The sequence below is a fragment of the Amyelois transitella genome, chromosome 16, assembly GCF_032362555.1.
Source record: "Amyelois transitella isolate CPQ chromosome 16, ilAmyTran1.1, whole genome shotgun sequence".
Classification (NCBI taxonomy): domain Eukaryota; kingdom Metazoa; phylum Arthropoda; class Insecta; order Lepidoptera; family Pyralidae; genus Amyelois; species Amyelois transitella.
In genome coordinates this window covers 8,467,030-8,487,562 of record NC_083519.1, presented here as the reverse complement: position 1 = coordinate 8,487,562, position 20,533 = coordinate 8,467,030, and the positions used below count along the sequence as shown (strand labels likewise).

At 36.2% G+C, this 20,533-nt stretch overlaps 1 protein-coding gene across 3 annotated transcripts in view; it reads left to right on the top strand.

The window, feature by feature from the left end:
* LOC106129556 (limbic system-associated membrane protein) overlaps nt 1–9,269 on the top strand; it is a 157,159-nt gene extending 147,890 nt beyond the window's left edge. For all 3 annotated transcript variants that reach the window (XM_060948447.1, XM_060948445.1, XM_060948446.1), the window contains exons 5-9: nt 1,239–1,367; nt 3,699–3,837; nt 7,226–7,374; nt 7,923–7,979; nt 8,480–9,269. In XM_060948447.1, coding sequence (XP_060804430.1) covers nt 1,239–1,367; nt 3,699–3,837; nt 7,226–7,374; nt 7,923–7,979; nt 8,480–8,574 — 569 coding nt within the window. In that variant the 3' untranslated portion in view covers nt 8,575–9,269. The remainder of the gene's footprint in view (nt 1–1,238; nt 1,368–3,698; nt 3,838–7,225; nt 7,375–7,922; nt 7,980–8,479) is intronic.
* Nucleotides 9,270–20,533: the final 11,264 nt, after the last annotated feature.

Sequence of the window (20,533 nt, the reverse complement as noted above, 5' to 3'; positions counted from 1 at the left end):
GCCTTATGTTCTGAGTATGTGTAATACCAGACATTGACAGCATTTGCCGTGTAAGCTAATTATCACCAATTAGTTGACGTAATTAAAATTATTTACATGACATACTTACGTATATTTTTATCATACAATTATTATGGAAAATTGGTAATAGGCAATTTCCAATTAAATGTAATTTTGTCGAGTGTAAACGTAATATTTATCGACTATTATGCCGCGGTTACACAATTTAAATGTAATTAAAGTCGTCAGTGGGCGAGTGATTAAATATACCTATCAAAAAAATAATAAAAAAATTAAAACATACACATAAAATCACGCCTCTTTCCCGGAGGGGTAGGCAGAGACTACCTCTTTCCACTTGCCACGATCTCTGCATACTTCCTTCGCCTCATCCACATCAACTCTCTTCATGCAAGCTCGGCGGTTTCGGGCAAAAAAAAATAATCCCGTTCAAAAACACCTTCGAATTCCAATTCGGCCAGTTACAAAGAATCTTTTGTGAGTAATATTTGTTTGAATGCGAGTCAATACTCGTACGGTAAAAGAATAGCGTAGAAAACCTGCTAATTTCAGGCAACTGAATAGACTCTGTGGCGTAGCGGTAGTGCGCTAATTGTGTCTGACATTAGAGGTCCTGGGTTAGAATCCCGGCCAGGCCATTACGAGAAACGATTTTTTTCTTATTGGACCGGGTTTTGGATGTTTATCTAAATATGTATTTACTATAAAAAATAGCATCGTTGAGTAAGTATCTCGTAACACAAGTTAAGAACTTAGTTCGTGGCGTACCAACTCAGTTTGTGTAATTTGTCCTGTATATAATAATTTATTTATGATTAACCCTAAAATACTATCCTGTCAAAGGGGTCAGACTAAAGTTGATTATATTATTCTCAGATCGCGACGTTTTTAAAGACATAATTGGAATTAAATTTATTTTGGGCTCCTCCTTAAAACAGACCCAATAGAGATAAATGTTAAAAACATGTGCCGTGTGGTTCCTGGTACCAATACAAAAAAGAATAGGACCACTCCATCTCTTGATGTCGTAAAAGGCGACTAAGGGATAGGCTTACAAACTTGGGATTCTTTTTAGGCGATGGGTTAGCAACCTGTTTGAATACCTCACTATTTGAATCTCAATTCTATGCTTTTGTCCTTTAGTGCCGGGAATCACACGGCACATGCGTAATTATGATGAGATGTCAAATAACTTAATATCCTATATTTTGTTGCAGTGGAAAGCTACGTGGGCAGTTCTCTGCCATTATGGAGGGTGGATCGCAGACAGATGGGCGCGTTCCTCTGCATCGCGTCCAATGATGTACCTCCCGCCGTCAGCAAGAGAATCATCCTGCTTGTAAATTGTAAGCAGCATCGTATTGATTGATTGATTGATTATTAGTTCTACATTCATTCATGTTTTTTTTAATGTAGACAATGTGCATTCGTCGACGATTTAGATTTAAGAAATCTATATTTGTAAATTGACGTCCGATGAAAATGCTGCAGTGTAGTTTGTTCCGCCGCTTCTTCTACACACGCGCTTTGGAAGCGGTAGTAGTTATAATTAGATTTAAGTTATGTGATGTCAATAAGTAAAGATACCTTGTATCCAATTTTGAAAATAAACCTATTCTATTGTATTATATTCTAAGGAATTACATACTCGTATATAGAGTAACCGAAACCGCCGAGCTTGCATGAAGTGAGTTATGAATGTGGATGAAGCGAAGTGGAAAGAGGTAGTCTCTGCCTACCACTCCGGGGAAGTGACGTGATTTGATGTATGTATGTATGTACATACATTATGACGTCCTGGCAAAGGATCAGGTCAAGAGTACCCAAAACGGCCGAGCTTGCATGAAAACAGTTATGAATGTGGATGAAGCGAAGGAAGTGTGCAGAGATCGTGGCAAGTGGAAAGATGTAGTCTCTGCCTATCCGTCCGGGAATAAAGCGTGATTTTTGTATGTTTGTATGTACATACATACATTAAATTAAGTCTATTGTACACATATAGCCACTTACCGCGATCCCTGCATAAGTCCTCCGCTTGATTCTCAGGTACACTTGACCAGGACTCAAATTCAAAAGCAAATTTTTCAATTAATATTATTATTATAATGACATTTTGAATATCACTTAAGAATTGGTTGACGCCGAATAAATTACAACTAAGTTTAGTGCCAGACAGAAAAAGCGGTAACGAATTGTACCGTAACATTTTTTTCAATAACGTCGACTTCACATAAATTCAAATTTTGAATTAGAATAGATAGACTTCCTAACTTCAATATTTCATAGAAATGTCATTAAAAAACCTAGTGATATCAGGCTTAAGAAACTATTTGGCGGGCTAAGCACTTAGAATAATATAATCCGATACAACGAAACAAAGTGGTCCGTCTTTATACCGGGTTTACGTGACTGCGCCCCGTTACCCGGCTCGGGAAACTAGAAATATATCTTAAAAGGAATTGTAACTGTTACTCGAGAATAGAAAAGAGCGGTAGGTTATGAGGATTTAGGTACCGCCGCATTAAATGCAATTCCTATTTTAAAAGTTAGAAAAAAAAATCTATTTTTAAATTCTAATCTTTTCTAATATTATAAAAAGGTTGTATTCAATATAACAGTCATCTCGCTACAATCTTCTTACATATACTTATGTAACTTACGAGTACTAAACTAATGCAATAAAATTTTGCGTCCTAGGAATCCTAAGAGACGCCTTTGTTCTATTTAGGTCTGAGCCACAGCGGCTACTTTTTGTTATATAACCACTATTTTACTAGGAACTAAAAGCTTAATATTGATTTTTTGTCGTGGACTCAACAGTCAAATGAGGTTTGCTTTAAAGTAATATAAAATATTGTGAAAATATCTTTAGTATTACTAGATGGATAAGGTCTTGGATACCTAGGTAGCAGATGCACTAAACAGCTACTAGTTGTTCAACTTCTCTCAATCATTTCAAAGCATATGCAGTAGAAAGAATAAATTACACTGCCTCAAATAACTTAGTCATACAAATACAAAGTAAAGAATACAAATATGCGGCAAATAAAATACGTGGGATAGCAGATAATAAGACCCCACGTAGAAAGTGGGAAAAGGCAACGACAAAGAAGAAGCAGATAACAAGGAAAATCCCACATTATGTAACGACCACAGAATATGAATATAGAATATGTGTCTTTTGTCCCGTAACTAAACATGCGCGACGCTATATTTCCGCGCGAAAACCTATCACTGTTTCGTTTTTTGTAATGACATGAAACGGGACAGAGATGTTTTATATATACATACATAAATATGGTCACGTCTATATCCCTTGTGGGCTAGACAGAGCCAACAGTCTTGAAAAGACTGAAAGGCCACGTTCAGCTAATTGGCTTAACGATAGAATTGAGATTCAAATAGTGACAGGTTGCTAGCCCATCGCCTAAAAAAGAATCCCAAGTTTGTAAGCCTAACCCTTAGTTGCCTTTTACAATATCCATGGGAAAGAGATGATATAGAGATATTTTATCGCTCTATAAAAGCGGCGTCGCTCATGTCATGCTACGCGTGCTGAATTCTTTTGTGGAGACCGTCGAATTCGGGCCCTAAGATATCATGAACTAAACCTCTTTTGTTAATGAAATTTTTTATAAGGCAGGTAACAGTACTGACTTTGTCTTCCTTTTCAACAGTCGCTCCAACAGTGAAAGTGCCAAATCAGCTGCTGGGTGCTCCCCTGGGCACCGACGTCAAACTCAAGTGCTACGTGGAAGCTTACCCCAACACCATCAACTACTGGATCAAGAATAGAGGAGAGATGTTGCTTGATGGGTAATGAGTTTCTGTCTACCCCACTAATAATAATGATGAATGCGATAGTGAGCTTATTTATACATACGTACATATAATCACGTATATATCCCTTGCGGTCAGACAGAGCTTGTCTTTAAACGGCCACGTTCAGCTGTTTGGCTTAATGATAGAATTGAGATTCAAATAGTGACAGATTGCTAGTACATCGCCTATAAGAAGAATCTCATGTTCATAAGCCTATCCCTTAGTCGCTTTGTTTATACCTTAACATATTTTGCCCACCGCTGGACTACCTTCCCAGAATTAGGGAATTTTACCCAAAGTCACCACGCTAGGCAGGTAGGTTGGTGAAGGCAGGGTCTATTGATTCTGGTCTATGTTGTCACATCAGCGTAGGAGGCGCTACTTGCCCACCTCCCACTTAATCCCTTAATCGATATAATAACGATACACATGGGAAGATATGAGTTGGTGCTGTTTTATTCTGCCGGCACCACACGGCCAAGCTTATTAGTACGTTACACATCATATAATGTTTGTTAACAAAAACTGTCGCGATGCATGCGTTAATGGATGCAAACGGAACTAACCGTTTTTACTGACGTTTTGATATTGCACAGACCGTGATCGCAGGACGACTCCAACCAGGATAAAATGGTATATATAATCTGTATGGTGGTATACTAAGCCGCATATGGTGGTGGTACTCTATAACGCGGTAATAGAGGCGATTTTGCAATGGCTACTAAAAGAAATTATCTATCAGTCTTGTACCTTAAAAATCAGAGAACTTTCTCCAAATAGTGTAGACTCGAAATAGGACATAGACTCCTTTTTATCGTGTTTCCGACAAAACTGAATTTTTAGTTTACAGGAAAAAGCTTCTCAAGCAAACATATTCCACGCTATATTAATTAAAAAAAAGATTAATGATTGTTCCTCACACTGTATTATTCTTATTCACACCAACATGGTATCTTAAAAACATGGCTGTAATAAAAACAAAATTTAAAAATAAACGGCCGAGACACAGCCATTTCGCTCCATCGTGTGCAGTAGACCCTGACAACTCTGGGGATTTCGCGCGTCTTCTACAATGAACGTTACTTTTTAACTATTCTATATTCTGAATTTAAATTTCATGGTTAAGGTTTTTTTTTTTAATTTCGATTTGAATGTTTCTATGTCTTTGTTCGATGTTTTATTTACAATATGTATGTTTTCTATGCTCTTGCAGTACATAATTTAAAACCTTAAAAATCGGATTTCGATAATCATTGATAATACAAATCGAATTTTCCATTTTTAAATTTTATGTCTTTAAGGAGTTTGCTTTTCTTTTTTTCAATGATGACTGGCCACAAATAAATTGTTTGTCAAAGTTCACCTTCACAACTTATTTTTGTTTTAATTAATTAGTCGCATAAGAGATTTATATTTTAATCATAGAGATTATTCATGAACTTAAATTAAGAAATTCCTTAACAAAAGCGACGCGACGAATTTCTAAGAGAGTTCGCACAAGTTTGTTTCAAAATTAACATTGCACTACGGTGATACTTCGTAATAAGTTGAATATTATTACCATGTATTAAATTGATGAAGTACAGGTTTTGGAAGAAAATAAACGTTATTTTCTATCACAATAGAAAAACACCACTCATGCTCGTCTCTTATTTAGTGTAAGTATAGGAGAATGTAATAACGGATACTAAAGAACGAAAGAACCATTTTTTTTCTTCATTTTCTTAAATTAGGAGTTTTCTAACATTCTTATAGGTCCTGAAAAATTTTCTCTGTCAAAAATGAAGATTTTAATTTTCTTATCAAGTCCTACTTAAATGTATATCAGTTGCCAGTATCCCATTGTCTCTTCTTCCAGTAATTACTTGTGTCACCTTAGATCTTATCTTGCTTACTGTCAAGATTGAGGAAACGTACTCATATAAAAAAGAAAACATCTCATTCATTCATACAACCACGTTTATATCCCTTGCGGGGTAGACAGAGCTAACAGTCTTGAGAAGACTGAAATGCAAAGCTCAGCTGTTAGACTTAATGATAGACTTGAAATTCAAATAGTGCCAAGTTGCAAGCCCATCGCCGATAAGAAGAATCCCAAGTTTATAAGCCTATCCCTTAGATGCCTTTTATGTCATCTATAGGAAAGAGATAGAGTGGTGCCGGAAACCACACGGCAGACATCTCATTTCAATAAAAAAAAACGCTACTCGTTCACACCATAATACCTAAAATTAATATTGCAAAGGTAATGTGCCATACATACGTGGAACCTTTTCCTAATGATTCGTAATAAGAGTTGCTTTCCCGCTCCGTTCATTCCGTTAAAGTAAACACGTTTATTTTCCGTGTTCTAAGATGTTTAGGAGAAGTACTTGAGAGTACGGTTCTAAGGATAATATAAATAGACAATATATAAATATATGATATAGAATTTCTGAACTGTACTTGAATTATATTGGGATAGGATAGGATAGGATCTATATATAATTATTTCATTAGTATAGTCACGTCTATACCCTTGAGGGGTGGACAGAGCCAAAAGTCTTGAAGAGACTGCTAGGCTACGTTCAGCTGTTTGGCTTAATGATAGAATGTAATTTATGTTATTTATATTTGTGATTTATTTAGATGTAATTGATAATAAATTAAGTAGAAATTTCTTTTATGAATTCCTAAAATATATCTACGTCGGCGAAGTTTCACCTTCAGATATATAATTTTCTTAGTGAAAACTAATGATTTTTGTCTTGCAAACATAAAAACATATGATGAATAAGTATACTTTTATTTCTCTTACTAAATTATACATAAGTTATACAAATGGTCTAAAATGAAATTATTATTGATTTAAAATGCCGTGTTGATCTCGGTACCAATAGGACCACTCCATCTCTTTGCAATGACCATCGTAAAAGGCGAATAAAGGAATGGCTTATAAACTTGGGATTCTTTATTTAGGAGATGAGCTAGCAACCTGTCCACTATTTGAATCTCCATTCTATCATTAAGCCAAACAGCTGAACGTGGCTTATTGGTCATTTCGAAATTGTTTGCTCTATCTATCCCGCAAATGATATAGACATGCTTATAAGTTTGTTTGTATGTAATAATTCAAATTCAAATTTTTTCAAAACTGTCAAAAATTGTCAAAACTGGTTTAACAACATTGGTTGACGTCAAAAAGTAATTTAAAATGAGTATACAGTTAAAGCATGAAAAATTACCTACAATATTATCTTGATCTACGACTGGTCAAGAACGAAACCTTTTGTACATTTATATAAAAAATTACGTCTATATCTCTTGCGAGGTAGACAGGGTCCTAAAAAGACTAAAAGGCCACATTCAACTGTATGGCTTTTTAATAATAATCTTCTTTCAGGCCAAAATACACAATACGTGAGGATAAATCATCATACAAAGTGTCTATGTGGCTGACTATCAGGCAGTTCTCCAAAATTGACATTGGAACTTACAACTGCGTCAGCACAAACTCTCTGGGCAAGAGTGAAGGCACCCTTAGGTTATACGGTAAGTAGATATTGCCCTTTATGACATCAAAGAAGAATCACAGTGCAATGAAGACTATGACGGTTTCTGACAAGCTTTGTTTTGTGCTACTGAAGACATACTGAACATATTATAGAACGTAGTTTATTTGACACGTGAACATTTGCGTGTGAAACGCCTTTATTTCTATTGAAGAAAGAAGATTTAGTATTCCAAGTCCTGTAAAGATTTTTTGAATCTATCAGAACTGTGTTTACTTAGGTGTTTGTTAAAAATTAAAAACTTTACCAGACGTCGAAAATAATGACTTTGATCTTATTTAAAAATGTACTGTAAGAATCAAAGCGAGCTACTCAATTATAGAGAATATCGTATAGTTAGTTCCAACATGACATAAAAATACGGGAAGCACTCGTAAAACCGGAAAAACGGGCCATAACCTTAGCGGTAACCAACGAAATTTTACGAGCCTCTCAGCTTTCTATATCACATTTCGGATTATTCCCGAGAGCTAGTAATTTGCGAGATTAATTTCAACTTTTATTATAATTTCAATTTCCATTTTGCAGAAATAAAACTGAATTCTTACACGGAGGACTTCAGCAATCAAATCAGTGTCGCTGGAGGTAAGAATTTTTTTTTTTTAATTTTCTTACATTCGTTTTGCTTTGTTCGAAAATTTCATCCCTCGGGTATCGGTTTTGCTTTTCGCTCTGGAGAATGGGGATTTTCTTCGAGTTAAACCTTGTTGTTATTTGTTGAGTCATTTTTATATCAATAAAAAAATTATTGGGACACTTTAATATTTTATTGTACCTTAGAAATTTTGGTACTGAGTATCTAATTTAAATTACAAATCGAAAAAAATCTCATGTAAATTCATGCCTCCATATTTTCAATGTGGAAATCTTTTGGGGAATATTATCTTCCAGTAGGCTTCTGCGATTATAAGATGATGATGATTCATACATACATACACATCTTTATCCCTTACGGGGTATATAGTGTCAATCGTCAAAAGACTTGATAATGATGTAATTAAGATTTGATAGCCCATGCCCTAAAAGAATACCAAAATTAAAAATTCATAAGTACTCTATCTAATCTGGTATTTTCTCTTATTCAGGTCTCACAGAAGCGGCTAAAGGAAACTCCTGTACTAAAACTCTATTAGAAAGGACGTTGTTATCATTACTGATCTGTTATGTACTATTCACGTAGAGTGTTATGTAAATATTGTTAAGACATGCTTTAAACGAAACGTAATTCAATTACAAGTTTCAATTCGTGTAAATATCTATTGTTAAGTGTAATGAAAGTTGTTAGAGGTGGCAGAGTGATTAAGGCATCAGAATAGTCTCAAACCATAACGAATGGTTTAAATCTTGTTGTAGCAATGATTAGCCAGATTCTTCTATACACTGGTTTGGTTTGGGGGTAACGAAAATGAAAGTAATTTCATGTAATTATCTTACATTCACACAAAAGGATTTTGGGTTTGAGCTATCCTGTCCCCAGAGAGGACGCAATCAGACCTAATCCTTGGATAATGATTATGCTGGTGTTTTTCTTTTGGTACAATTAACTTTAACAAAAAAACCTGAATTACTCATTACTGTCTTGGTCTCTGCTCTTTAGTGAAAAGGTTTGTCTATAAACACGATTTTGGATAAGACAAAGTCTAAATATCTACCTAACATGCAGGTTTCCTGACGATGTTGTACTTTGGCGTAAGATAGAAATTATGTACCAGAAATAGGTTGTAAATATTAACACTAACCTTATTTTAAAAGTATTATTCTGCCATCTCTTAAAGATTGTATTAAGAAATCCATAACAACGACAAATTATATTCAATAAACTAGATGGTGTAACAGTTTGCTTAGAACCGCCAAATGAAGAATCGTTTGTATCCGCTCGAATAAGACTGTTTACAAAAAAATAAAATGAGATAATACGATTTTCAGCGTTTCCATTCCCCTCGCGAACTTTTTATTTGATTGCTCGGGTTATTGAAAGCATTATGAAGTAATTTGATTGCTCTCAACATTTTCCTGGCTGATTTGCGGAATTGCCGCTTGAAACTTAGAGCACCATTGGAATTGATTTCGTTTAAATTGAATATTGTATTGTTTTGTGGAACAAAACTAAGCCGATGTGGAGAATCCTCTTCACGATAAGAGTCGTTGAAAATATTCAACTGTTAATATTCATTTATTCCTAGAAATTTTTTTAACTCGTGTAAAGATTTAGTTTTCTTCATTATAATAGTCTAAGTAGTAAGTAGAATTCTCTTAATGTCACCTGGGTAAGATATTCTATATAAAGAGTTAAAGAGTTCTCTAAGAATTCTATTAAGAAATAAACTAAAACTCTAGCCAATTTAAATACTTTGTCAATAGTGGAAGTTTTAGTTCCATCTTCTGGGCAGTTTTGTCGTCTTACAATCCCACTGGTTACTTTTTGTTGCAAATTAGTTACTGCTAGAGTTGAATCTACGAGACAGGACAGACAAATTACAAAGGGAAATTCAAATACCAAGTTTTATAAAAAAAATACTCAACAATATACAAAAGTATAATCACGTATTTATTCCTTAAGGGGTAGACATAGCCAACAGTCTTCAAATACCTCAAAGGCCACCTTCAGCTAGATGGCTTTATGGATTGCTAGCCTTTTAGGTAAATACCAAGTTTATTAGCCTTTCCCTTGATAGACTTTTACAATCTGCACGGTAAGAGAAGCAACAAGACTATAATTTTTCTTAACTATCATACCTTAATGGAAACTACTCAAAATAGACCAGTAATAATCTACATAAAAATCACAGAACTACAATCTGATAAATATTATCCGATGCTGTGAAGATGTCGCCTGCGCGTATAATTCTCCAATTTATCCCCTGCCTCCGAAACAGGTGAGACGGGGAGGGGAGGAAATGCAATTTGATAAAATATTCAGTCGGTGAATTTTTGTTACGAGTCACACCGTTGCAGAAAACTATGCAGCTGAGACCGACTGTTTCTGTTAATGTCACCGGTTTGGATACACAATAGGTAGTTTATATTTTTTTAGCCTGAATTCAAAACATTTTTTTATCATTATTAATTTGACTAGGTGTGAATTGCGACCAAAGTAGCTAAAAATTCTTTAGCAAAACCATCCTTATTAAAGAGAATTTTCATTTGTACATACATACATACATATGGTCACGTCTATATCCCTTGCGGGGTAGACAGAGCCAACAGTCTTGAAAAGACTGAATGGCCACGTTCTGCTACTTGGCTTAATGATAGAATTGAGATTCAAATAGTGATCGGTTGCTAACCCATCGCCTAAGAAAGAACCCCAGGTTTGTAAGCCTATCCCTTAGTCGCCTTTTACGACATGCGTGGGAGAGAGATGGAGTGGTCCTATTCTTTTTTGTATTGGTGCCGGGAATCACACGGCACTATTTGTATTTTTCATTGTATCAATTAAACTAAAAAATCCCGGATCAACTTTTATGATATCTGGCACAGAGACAGACAAAAGTTTAGGGAGTGACACACCTTTTTTAATTCTCGTCTTATGCAAAAGCTAAGTATCAAATACGATGACATTCACGCGAGCACTTTGATTGCGAAATAGCTGCCATCGATTCGCATAGTCCCGCGGGCGACAAATGAAATATTACCGCAATATACATCAGATGTCTATGTGCGTTAATAGGTCATTCGGCTTCCCATATGTACACATGATCACGTCTTTATCCCTCACGGGGAAGACAGAGCCAACAGTCTTGAAAAGACTGAAAGACCAATTACAGATGTGTGCTAGCATATCGTCTTAAATATCTTGTTTTTAAGCCTTAGCCTTGTACGACATCCATAGGATAGAGATGGAGTGGTCATTTTATAAGTGCTGGGAACCACACGGCACTGCGGATCGCTTCGTTCAGTCCCGGCGGAAACGAATGAAATATTACCGCAGTAAGTATATATCAGGTGTCTTCATACGTTAATAGGTCATTGATCTGGTTTAATCAGTGGGAGAGGAGTAATTATGTATAGTATAGATAACCAGAGTAGAATTTAAAAATTTGAGCAGTGCTTTTGTAAAACGTGATAAAATAAACATACATACATATTATGTATGTTTATTTAATCATCCTTGTGGGGTAAACAGAGCCAACAGTCTTGAAAAGACTGAAAAGCCACGTTAAGCTGTTTGGCTTATTGATAGAATTGAGATTCAAATAGTTATAGATTGCTAGACCATCGCCTAAAAGAAGAATCCCAAGTTTATAAGTCAATCCCTTAGTCGCCTTTTACGTCATCCATGGTAAAGGGATGGAGTAGTCCTATTGTTTTTCCATTGGTGCCGGGAACCACACGGCACTAAAAAGACCAGGAAATTATATGCAATACAAAAGCCGCGGGTCACAACTAGTAAATTATAATATTTACAGCATATTTGTTCTCAGGTGTTACTCGAAACTGAAATTTGACGTGAACCCAAAGGCTTACAATTTCAAAGCCCGGATAATTTGCTGCAAACTGAAATATTGACAGCAATGCTGCGTTGCATTATACGTCAGAATCAGAATGCACTCTCTGCTTGTATTGCACGATTTGAACGGTGTTTATCGAATGTTATTTGGTGTATGACCGTTTTATGAGCATGTCAAGTATTGTGTAATTTTATATAGGTATTATTAATTATAGTGTCGATTTAATTTTGTAGAGTGAGGGAAAACATTGCGAGAAATTAACAGTTTCGGATAAGGGATATTTACTGTAACCATGATCCAGTATGTGCCGTGTGGTTCCCGGCGCTAATATAAAAAATAATAGGACCACTCTATCTCTTTCCCATAGATTTCGTTAAAGGTGACTAAAGGAAAGGCTTATATACTTGGGATTCTTCTTATAAGCGATGAGCTAGCAACCAGTCACTATTTGAATCTCAATTAACAGCCAGGCGAGCCTTTTTGGATAGTTTCTGACTGCTCATAAAGGCATGCAAAGCTCCATCCACCATGTTCCCCGCGTTAACGCTCCTTTCAATATTACTATCACACTTACCATCTGATGTAAACTTTGATCCCAGATTTACAAACTGTTTCACTTGCTCAACTTTGTCGTCGATATAGACGTAACTATATGGATGGGTATAGTTCCCCTGCATTGGTTGCGGACTCTGACGAGGTCGTTTCGTGAAACCTGACTTATCCGATCAAGAATTATTATCAAAAGGCACATTCCAAGTCCTTACTCAATCCTCATCCCCCTCGTAAGGAAATAACCAGGACTACCGCCTGGATGAAGAAAGTATCTATAATTATTTTTTTGCGTAAGGTTTCTCTGCTCATGTTACTGAGATCAAACAGGAGTCACTTCACTTAAAGGCCTCAAAAGCAAGGTCATAAACGCCAAGCTTCATTCCAGAAGGGTATCTTAGAAAAATACACATGGATTTTGAATATTTTTACCTTGTTAACATAACAATCATCAGGTGGAACTGGTATTAATAAATTAATATATACGGGACAAATTACACTGATTGAGTTAGCCTTGAAGTAAGTTCGAGAGTTGTGTTACGAGATACTAACTCAACGATACTCATTCAGAAAAAGGTATTTTCTCATCATGCCCTGGCCAGGATTCGAACCCGGAATCTCCAGTGTTACAGACAAGCATACTACAGCTGCGCCACAGTGGCCGCCAATTGATGTCATGAATGTCGAAAATACTAGATAACACTCCTTGCATTAACCGTAGTTAAATAGCTATAAGAAATTCAATATGGACGCGGCAACTTTATTTAAAAGTTAATATACCTGCACCTATTTTAGTCTAAGTAGAGAATACATTTTAGTAGAAATAGTTCGCCCCAGTTTTCTTATTTAGTTTGCTTGTTCCTGCAGTAGGTACAATTTAGTTAAAGTGAAAATTTCTTGTATAATCCTAAAATTGCAAGAGAACCAGCAGACTTTGAAAACATATTGCGTTGTTTACTTATTTACTTTAAATGTTCTCATACTCTGTTATTTTTCCCTTGCGGGGTAGACAGAGCCAACAGTTTTAAAAGTACTGAAAGACCACGTGCAGCTGTAGGGCTTAATGATTGAATTGAAATTCAAAGTACCAGGAACCACACGAGACTTTATAATATTTCATCCTTAATCATGATCCTTTAATGGCGTTTTTCGTAGGAAGATATTGTGTATTTTATATGAACTAGAAGCTGGGACTGGGACGTTTTTATAAGTATATTGTATAATATACCTAATACATACATACATATAATAACGTCTATATCCCTTGCGGGGTAGACAGAGCCAACAGTCTAGAAAAGACAAGTCACGTCACATTTAGCTATTTGGCTTTTAGATAGAATTAACATTCAAATAGTGACAGGTTGCTAGCCCGTCGCCTAAAAGAAGAATCTCAAATTTATAAGCGTATTCCTAAGTCGCTTTTTACAACATCCATGGAAAAGAGATGGAGTGGTCCTATTCTTTTTTCTATTGGTGCCGGGAACCACGCGGCACTGCCGGGAACCATACGGCAGTATATATACCTATTATTGTTGCGTTATCCCAAACAACACAATTCTCGAACTTACATTCAGGCTAACCCAATCTGTAATATAGTATATGCAGCAAAGCTTTATTGTAAAATTATTTATTAATGTTTGTTACAATCTTCAGTCATAAGTATATGCCGTTGAAGATGTCATGCCCTGCTAGAAATACAAAGCAACTGCTCTAAAGCAGCCTCTTCCATTTTAGCAATGACATTTCTCGTTTTATCCATTCCAGACATACCCAAAGCGAAAAATAAAACCTAACAGGTATAAACGCAATCCCACGTCTAACCACTAAGTTACCAACGTGACCTACATACCATTGCGAGTTATCGTCTACATAGGTCAAGTGGCATCTAATCCTCGGTCGTGCTAGTATGAGACTATTTCCTCTAAGAACGAAGTAGAGAAGTTATTATTTAAGTCGACGCTTGTCGCTGACGGGTTTGGTGTTGGCGCGAGTTGATAGCGGGCAGCGTTTTTGTGGCTGTTAATCTATACTAATATGATAAAGCTGAAGAGTTTGTTTGTTTGATTGTTTGTTAGAACGCGCTAATCCCAGGAACTACTAGTTTGAATTGAAAAATTATTTTTGCGTTGAATAGACTATTTATCGAGGAAGGCTTTAGGCTATATAACATCACGCTGCAACTGTAAGGAGCAAAGAAATAATTGAAAATGTGTAAAAAAAAAACGGAGAAAATTATTCATCCTTGAGGGTGGAATGATGCCTTAAATAACAATTCCACTCGGACGAAGTCGCGGGCACAGCTAGTCTGACGATATTTTTAGTCGACTTTAAGAAGCTGTGTTCGTAGTTTGAGAAGGGCGACGCCATTTTTATCTCGCGAAAAACTGTCCCATATCACATCATAATGAAAAGTTCTTTAGTTTCTTTCTTTAGCTTTTTAGTATATTCCACTAGGAATGATATGAATACAGGGTTAACTTGATTGAAAATTTTGACGGAGTATGTATGTAGCAGATATTCTTGTGCAATTATGATGAAACATGTTGTGGTGAACTTCTTATGTTCTATTATTAATTGCTAGAGGCCACCCGCAACTTCGTCCGCTTGGAAACCCTATCAATCCCGCGGGAAGTCCGGGATAAAAAGTAGCCTATATGTTATTCTGGGTGTTCAGTTACCTACATACCAAATTTCATTATAATCGGTTCAGTACTTTTTGCGTGAAAGAGTAACAAACATCCATACTGACATACTCACAAACTTTCACATTTATAATATTAGTAGGACTGACCAAACGTATTGCCGATAATTTTTGATTCAGTTGAGTTTTGGATGAAACATGTTGCTGAAGCACAGCTGCTTTTTAATACTAAGTATGTTAATAAAATAAAGTTTATTCTCCTCACGTGTGTTTGTATGATTTCTTTATTAACAGCTGGAGAGCCCAACATATGAGGATATTGCACAGTCTCCTTCAAGACGACGTCTGTGCTATCCAATTCCGTACCTTTGGAACTGAAATCAATTGCGTCCTTATTTGTTGTTCAGAAATTGCATGCAGGTTAATATGGTTCTCATCGTGTACGAGTATAGTCTAAAAGAAATGTCTTAGAATATTACCTGAGTTCCGCCCAAATAAATATGTTAAAAAAAATGTATACCAATGCTACACTTGAGTATATACTTGCTTTTTGAATAATTAATAATCTTTTACATCTTGCTAATAATTGAAAAATCTTTTCCTTAAAATATGGATACTCAATACGACCATTAGGTACTCATATTTATGAGAAATGTATGTTGAATTAATCGCTTATTTGCATTCACTTAGACCACAAGTTTAAATAACCACGACAAATATATTCAAAAGACTTACATCGTGATAAAATGTAGACACCTATTTTGCTGAAACAATTCAAGGGAGTACAATTTTATTGGTTTTTCTAGTTAAATATTTATTTAAAGATTCTTTTTCCCTAATTGGGCAGATAGAATTATTAGTCACAGAAAGACTCGATGGCTGAATGATGGAATTTTGATTCACAAAGTGAGAATTTGTTAAAATATTGTCGGAAATAATCTCAAATTTAGAAAACCTTTGTTTTGATTGACTTTTACAAAAGGAGCTGGTTCAATACTTTTTTACGCTACCATATCTAAAATAACATTGCAGCTTGCACATAATGAATGTGCTTTTTCTCTTAGCCGACTTTTACGACGTCCGTGTAAAAGAGATGAGTCCTACTCTAAATTACTGGGAAGTATTCACGAAGATGAAACTGTGAAGAAGGAGTAAACATTTTATGTAAACATGTTTGTATACCAAAACTATATTTTATAAAATGGAAAAGAAAAAGAAACGATAGCATCAGAATAAAAATTACAGCGTAATATATTTTCCCCTCTTACAATTTGCATTTTAAAACTGTAATGCACAGTGAACAGAGACGTTTTTCACATTTAAATATCATGTACACATTAAGTATACTTAATGCGTGAAACGGAGCACAATATAACACCTTACCTATTTTTGTTTCGAATAAATTTGAGGTATAAGATTGACCACATCTAATTAGGTACTAGCTTCCATCCGCAGCACCGCCCGCGTGAATAGTAGTCCACGTCTATATTAATGGAAAATTTCATGCAAATCGGTTTAGTGGTTTCCCTGGGAAGAGTAAACCAACAAATAAATAATTGACTCTCGCATTTATAATATTAGTTTAGCTACGGATAGCGCATATTGCTCTGTAATTAAAAAATGAATGTTTTTTTTTCTGTTTCTAAGATATTATGTATTATCACGAAATATTTTATTGAGATTAATAATTATATTTGTCATTTATCACGTTCAAGTATTTTATGTAAATTCATCAAGAGCTATAAATTATATATATATACATGGGAAAAATTATACAGATTTAGTTAGCCTCGATCTAAGTTCTAAACATTCAAGGCCAATTGAAAAATATCATCCATGGTATAATCTATTTTCAAACTTCCTTATGTAGCATAAAAGCCTTTGACTTATATAGAAATCTACAATCTAACAAAACAAAATATACTAGATTAAAAATACTACGTTGCATCAAATAAACATGAGTTTCGCATTAACGTCATGTGATATGAAACAATTCTTTTTTAGTCTAAGCAGAATTAACTACAAATAATACACAAATTAATAATACATATTATCATGTCTTTATCCCTTATGGGGTCGACAGAGCCTTGGAAAGACTGTAAGGTCGCGTTCAGCTTGACATTCAAAAAGTGACAGGTCGCTATCCCATCACCTAAAAGATAACACAAAATCATCGATGTTATAAAAATAAACGGAGTTGTAGGCAGAGACTACATGAGACCAGGATGCTGATACAAAATATAAGTATCACGTTCCGTCTTACGAAAATGCACACAAAAAAAAAATTCAATACAAAAACGTATACGAAAAGGAAATTCAGAATTTCTATTAAAACAGGAATAGGCGGCGCGCCCCCAAGGAGCTTTTTTCTACTTCGCTTTCACAAATACTTTTGTGATATAAATATCTGTTGTATAAAAGTACAAAGGACAAAAAACTGTATCAAAACAGTAAGCTTCCTTAGAGATAAAGCCGTCGAAATCTTTTGAATATAAACAAAATAATGTGAGATAAGGTAAATATCCGAAATAAATGTTTGGTGATACAATTCCTAAACTTCTGATTAGCTGATCTTATGACCTGATTTTGGGAATTCGAATTAACGTGAATGCGTAGTTGAGTATCGATGTATGGTTTTTTATGAAAATTTCATTGTTATTATATTTACTCCTTTATTTTGGTTGACATTGTTTGGTAAGCTTGACCCTGACGTCAGCCCATTTGTCGTCCTTCCTTCTACCTACCCGGGCAGATCAGCGTTAACTGTGTAGCTTATTGTTTACAGCCAGCATTATGCTGAGGGGGTATCCTTTCAGGAGCACCATACTTTATGTCTATTTTTGTACATAATCTAATCATAAATTGTTTGGTTTGTGTTATTTTGTTATGGTTTTTTACGAATAAATTCTTTTTACTTTATTTTATTTTATTTTAGGTGGGACTTGAATCAACTCCCACCTGACTAACAATAATTAAATAATCCTCTTTGATTATATATTTTCCTTTATATTTTGCTTGACTGAAAGAAATCCCGATTGAGATAAGTCCGCCATTGTACATGTTCTTCTAAATCCAATGACTGATTTGTAATTTTGTTACATTTCTTTTTATGTGTAATAAAGAGTTTACAAACAAACAAACTAACTAAACTACGATGCCCGAGAACCTTGTGCGCCTTGGATCGTGATAAATGAGCCATTTGGAGCCTGAATATGGAGGTTTCCTGAGAATTCGGTGCCGCAACGGTAGTGCGCTTTTATGTAAAACTGAGATCCTGGGTTCGAATCCCGGCCCACATGATACGAAACTTTTTCTAATTGAGTTGGGTTTTGGATGTTTATCTATTTAGTATTATTATAAAATACATTGAGTTATTTTGTTACACAAGTTTCGAACTCACTTCGAGGCAAACTCATTCTATGTACCTAATTCGTATTTAAGTATTAATTTATCGAAAGAACATAAATTAGCATTAAAACTAATGTCCGTTACTTTTTGAAGAGTTATTGGAACTAAGAACAAGGTGGCTCTATTAACTATGCGCAATTTTTTTTTAGTAGGATATACTCGGTAATGAATTCCACACCTCACAATCCTTTCAAAAGATTCCCTGCACAAAAACAGTAATTTGCAAAGCAAAACTGCACGTAACTAAAACTCACCTTTCAACAGTCAATGGAGTTTAAAAAGTAAATACAACTAGGGCGCACTGAATACATTGCAAACGAATGTAGCTAGTCAGCAAAACGAATACTCACGGAAACGTGTATTTAGTTCAGTAAAGTGAATATTGAGGTCATTGTTTTAGTACGTCACTCTTTATAAACATAGTCACGTCTATATCCCTTGCGGTGAAGACAGAACCAACAGTCTTGAGAAGACTGAAAGGCCACGATCAAGATTTAAATAGTGACAGATTCCTAGCCCATCGGCATTAAGAAGAATCCCAAGTTTATTAGCATTTCCCTTATCCGCCTTTAACGACATCCATGGGAAAGATATGGAGTGGTCCTATTTTAAAGTGCCGCAAAACCACGTGGCAATTATACAAAAAATGTGTTAAGATAATTGTTATCTGTGGTTAATAGGTTCAGGGCCGGAGGTCACACGGGAGCCTGTCTACCCCGCAGTGGATATAGAGGTGACGTATGTACCTATGTAATTTTTTTTAATTTGTCATAAGCGAAACTTGGCGACAAACTACAATTATACCAAAAACATTAACAAAGGTCACATTATTTTATGAAAATTCATACCAAAGGCAACCCTTAGTCATAAATAACCTTTTAACGACGGACAAGCATATTTCTCGGCCATTCCTGTTCAGAGGTTCCTCAGGGAAAAAGCCCGTAGTTCGACCCTTGTAGCGGGAGCAATGATTCGGCTCGACCGCCACCAAAGGGAAGATCTTCCGCCAGGCTAGGTGTTATATGCCTGGGGAACCGCGGCTCCGACGATGTTGTGTCGGAGGTTGTATATATAGCTCCAATCCGTGAAATCTTTGAAATCGCGATTTAGTTTCTTCGCTGCTATTGGTTGAGCGCGTCGATTTCTTCGAGATGATTGACAGTTGTTGTGTGATTTGATGTTGTTGACGAGTGGCGTAGAGATGTCGCCACAGTACTCCCCCCCAAGACCGGAGGTCTGAAGTCTTGATCTTGCTGTGCAATCTGTGCTTCAGTAGCTTGCAAGTGCCAGTTGTCTTCCAGTGAGTCGGAAGTTGCTTGAAGTCCTAGTGAGTCAGGAGTGAGCTGTTGCGTTGCTCGTAGTCTGCGGTGAGTCGAGACAGTGGAGAGCGAAGTCGACTTGTTGGCGCCGGTAGGAGTCGTGCAGCGCTGCCACGCTGGAGAGAAGAGCGGCCGTCGAAGAGATCCAGGCGTGGGCTGCGGTAGATGCGTCGATCGCTGAAGTCGATGAGAGTGAGTGTGGATGGAGTCAGGACCAGGAAGCTCGTTGAATTGGCTGCGATGGACCTGCTGCGATACCCAGTTGCTGGCTTGCTGTGAGACTGCTTGCAGAGTGAGGAGTGATACTGAGGATTGGAGAGTTGATGATGATGGACAAGGTTGCTTCCAATCACGTCGGGGTCACCAATGTAGCGGGAGCGATGATTCGGCTCGACCGCCACCAAAGGGAAGATCTTCCGCCAGGCTAGGTGTTATGCCTGGGGAACCGCGGCTCCAACGATGTTGTGTCGGAGGTTGTATATATAGCTCCAATCCGTGAAATCTTTGAAATCGCGATTTAGTTTCTTCGCTGCTATTGGTTGAGCGCGTCGATTTCTTCGAGATGATTGACAGTTGTTGTGTGATTTGATGTTGTTGACGAGTGGCGTAGAGATGTCGCCACACCCTTATCTCACCTTTGACCTCGACTCATCTGTCTATCCCTGAAAATTGTAAAAGGATTCATAGATATTGTCAGCAGTAGTTTCCACACTATTTCCAGCTACGTTATTTGAATTTTGTATCAAGGAATACATTTTGACAATATTTAAG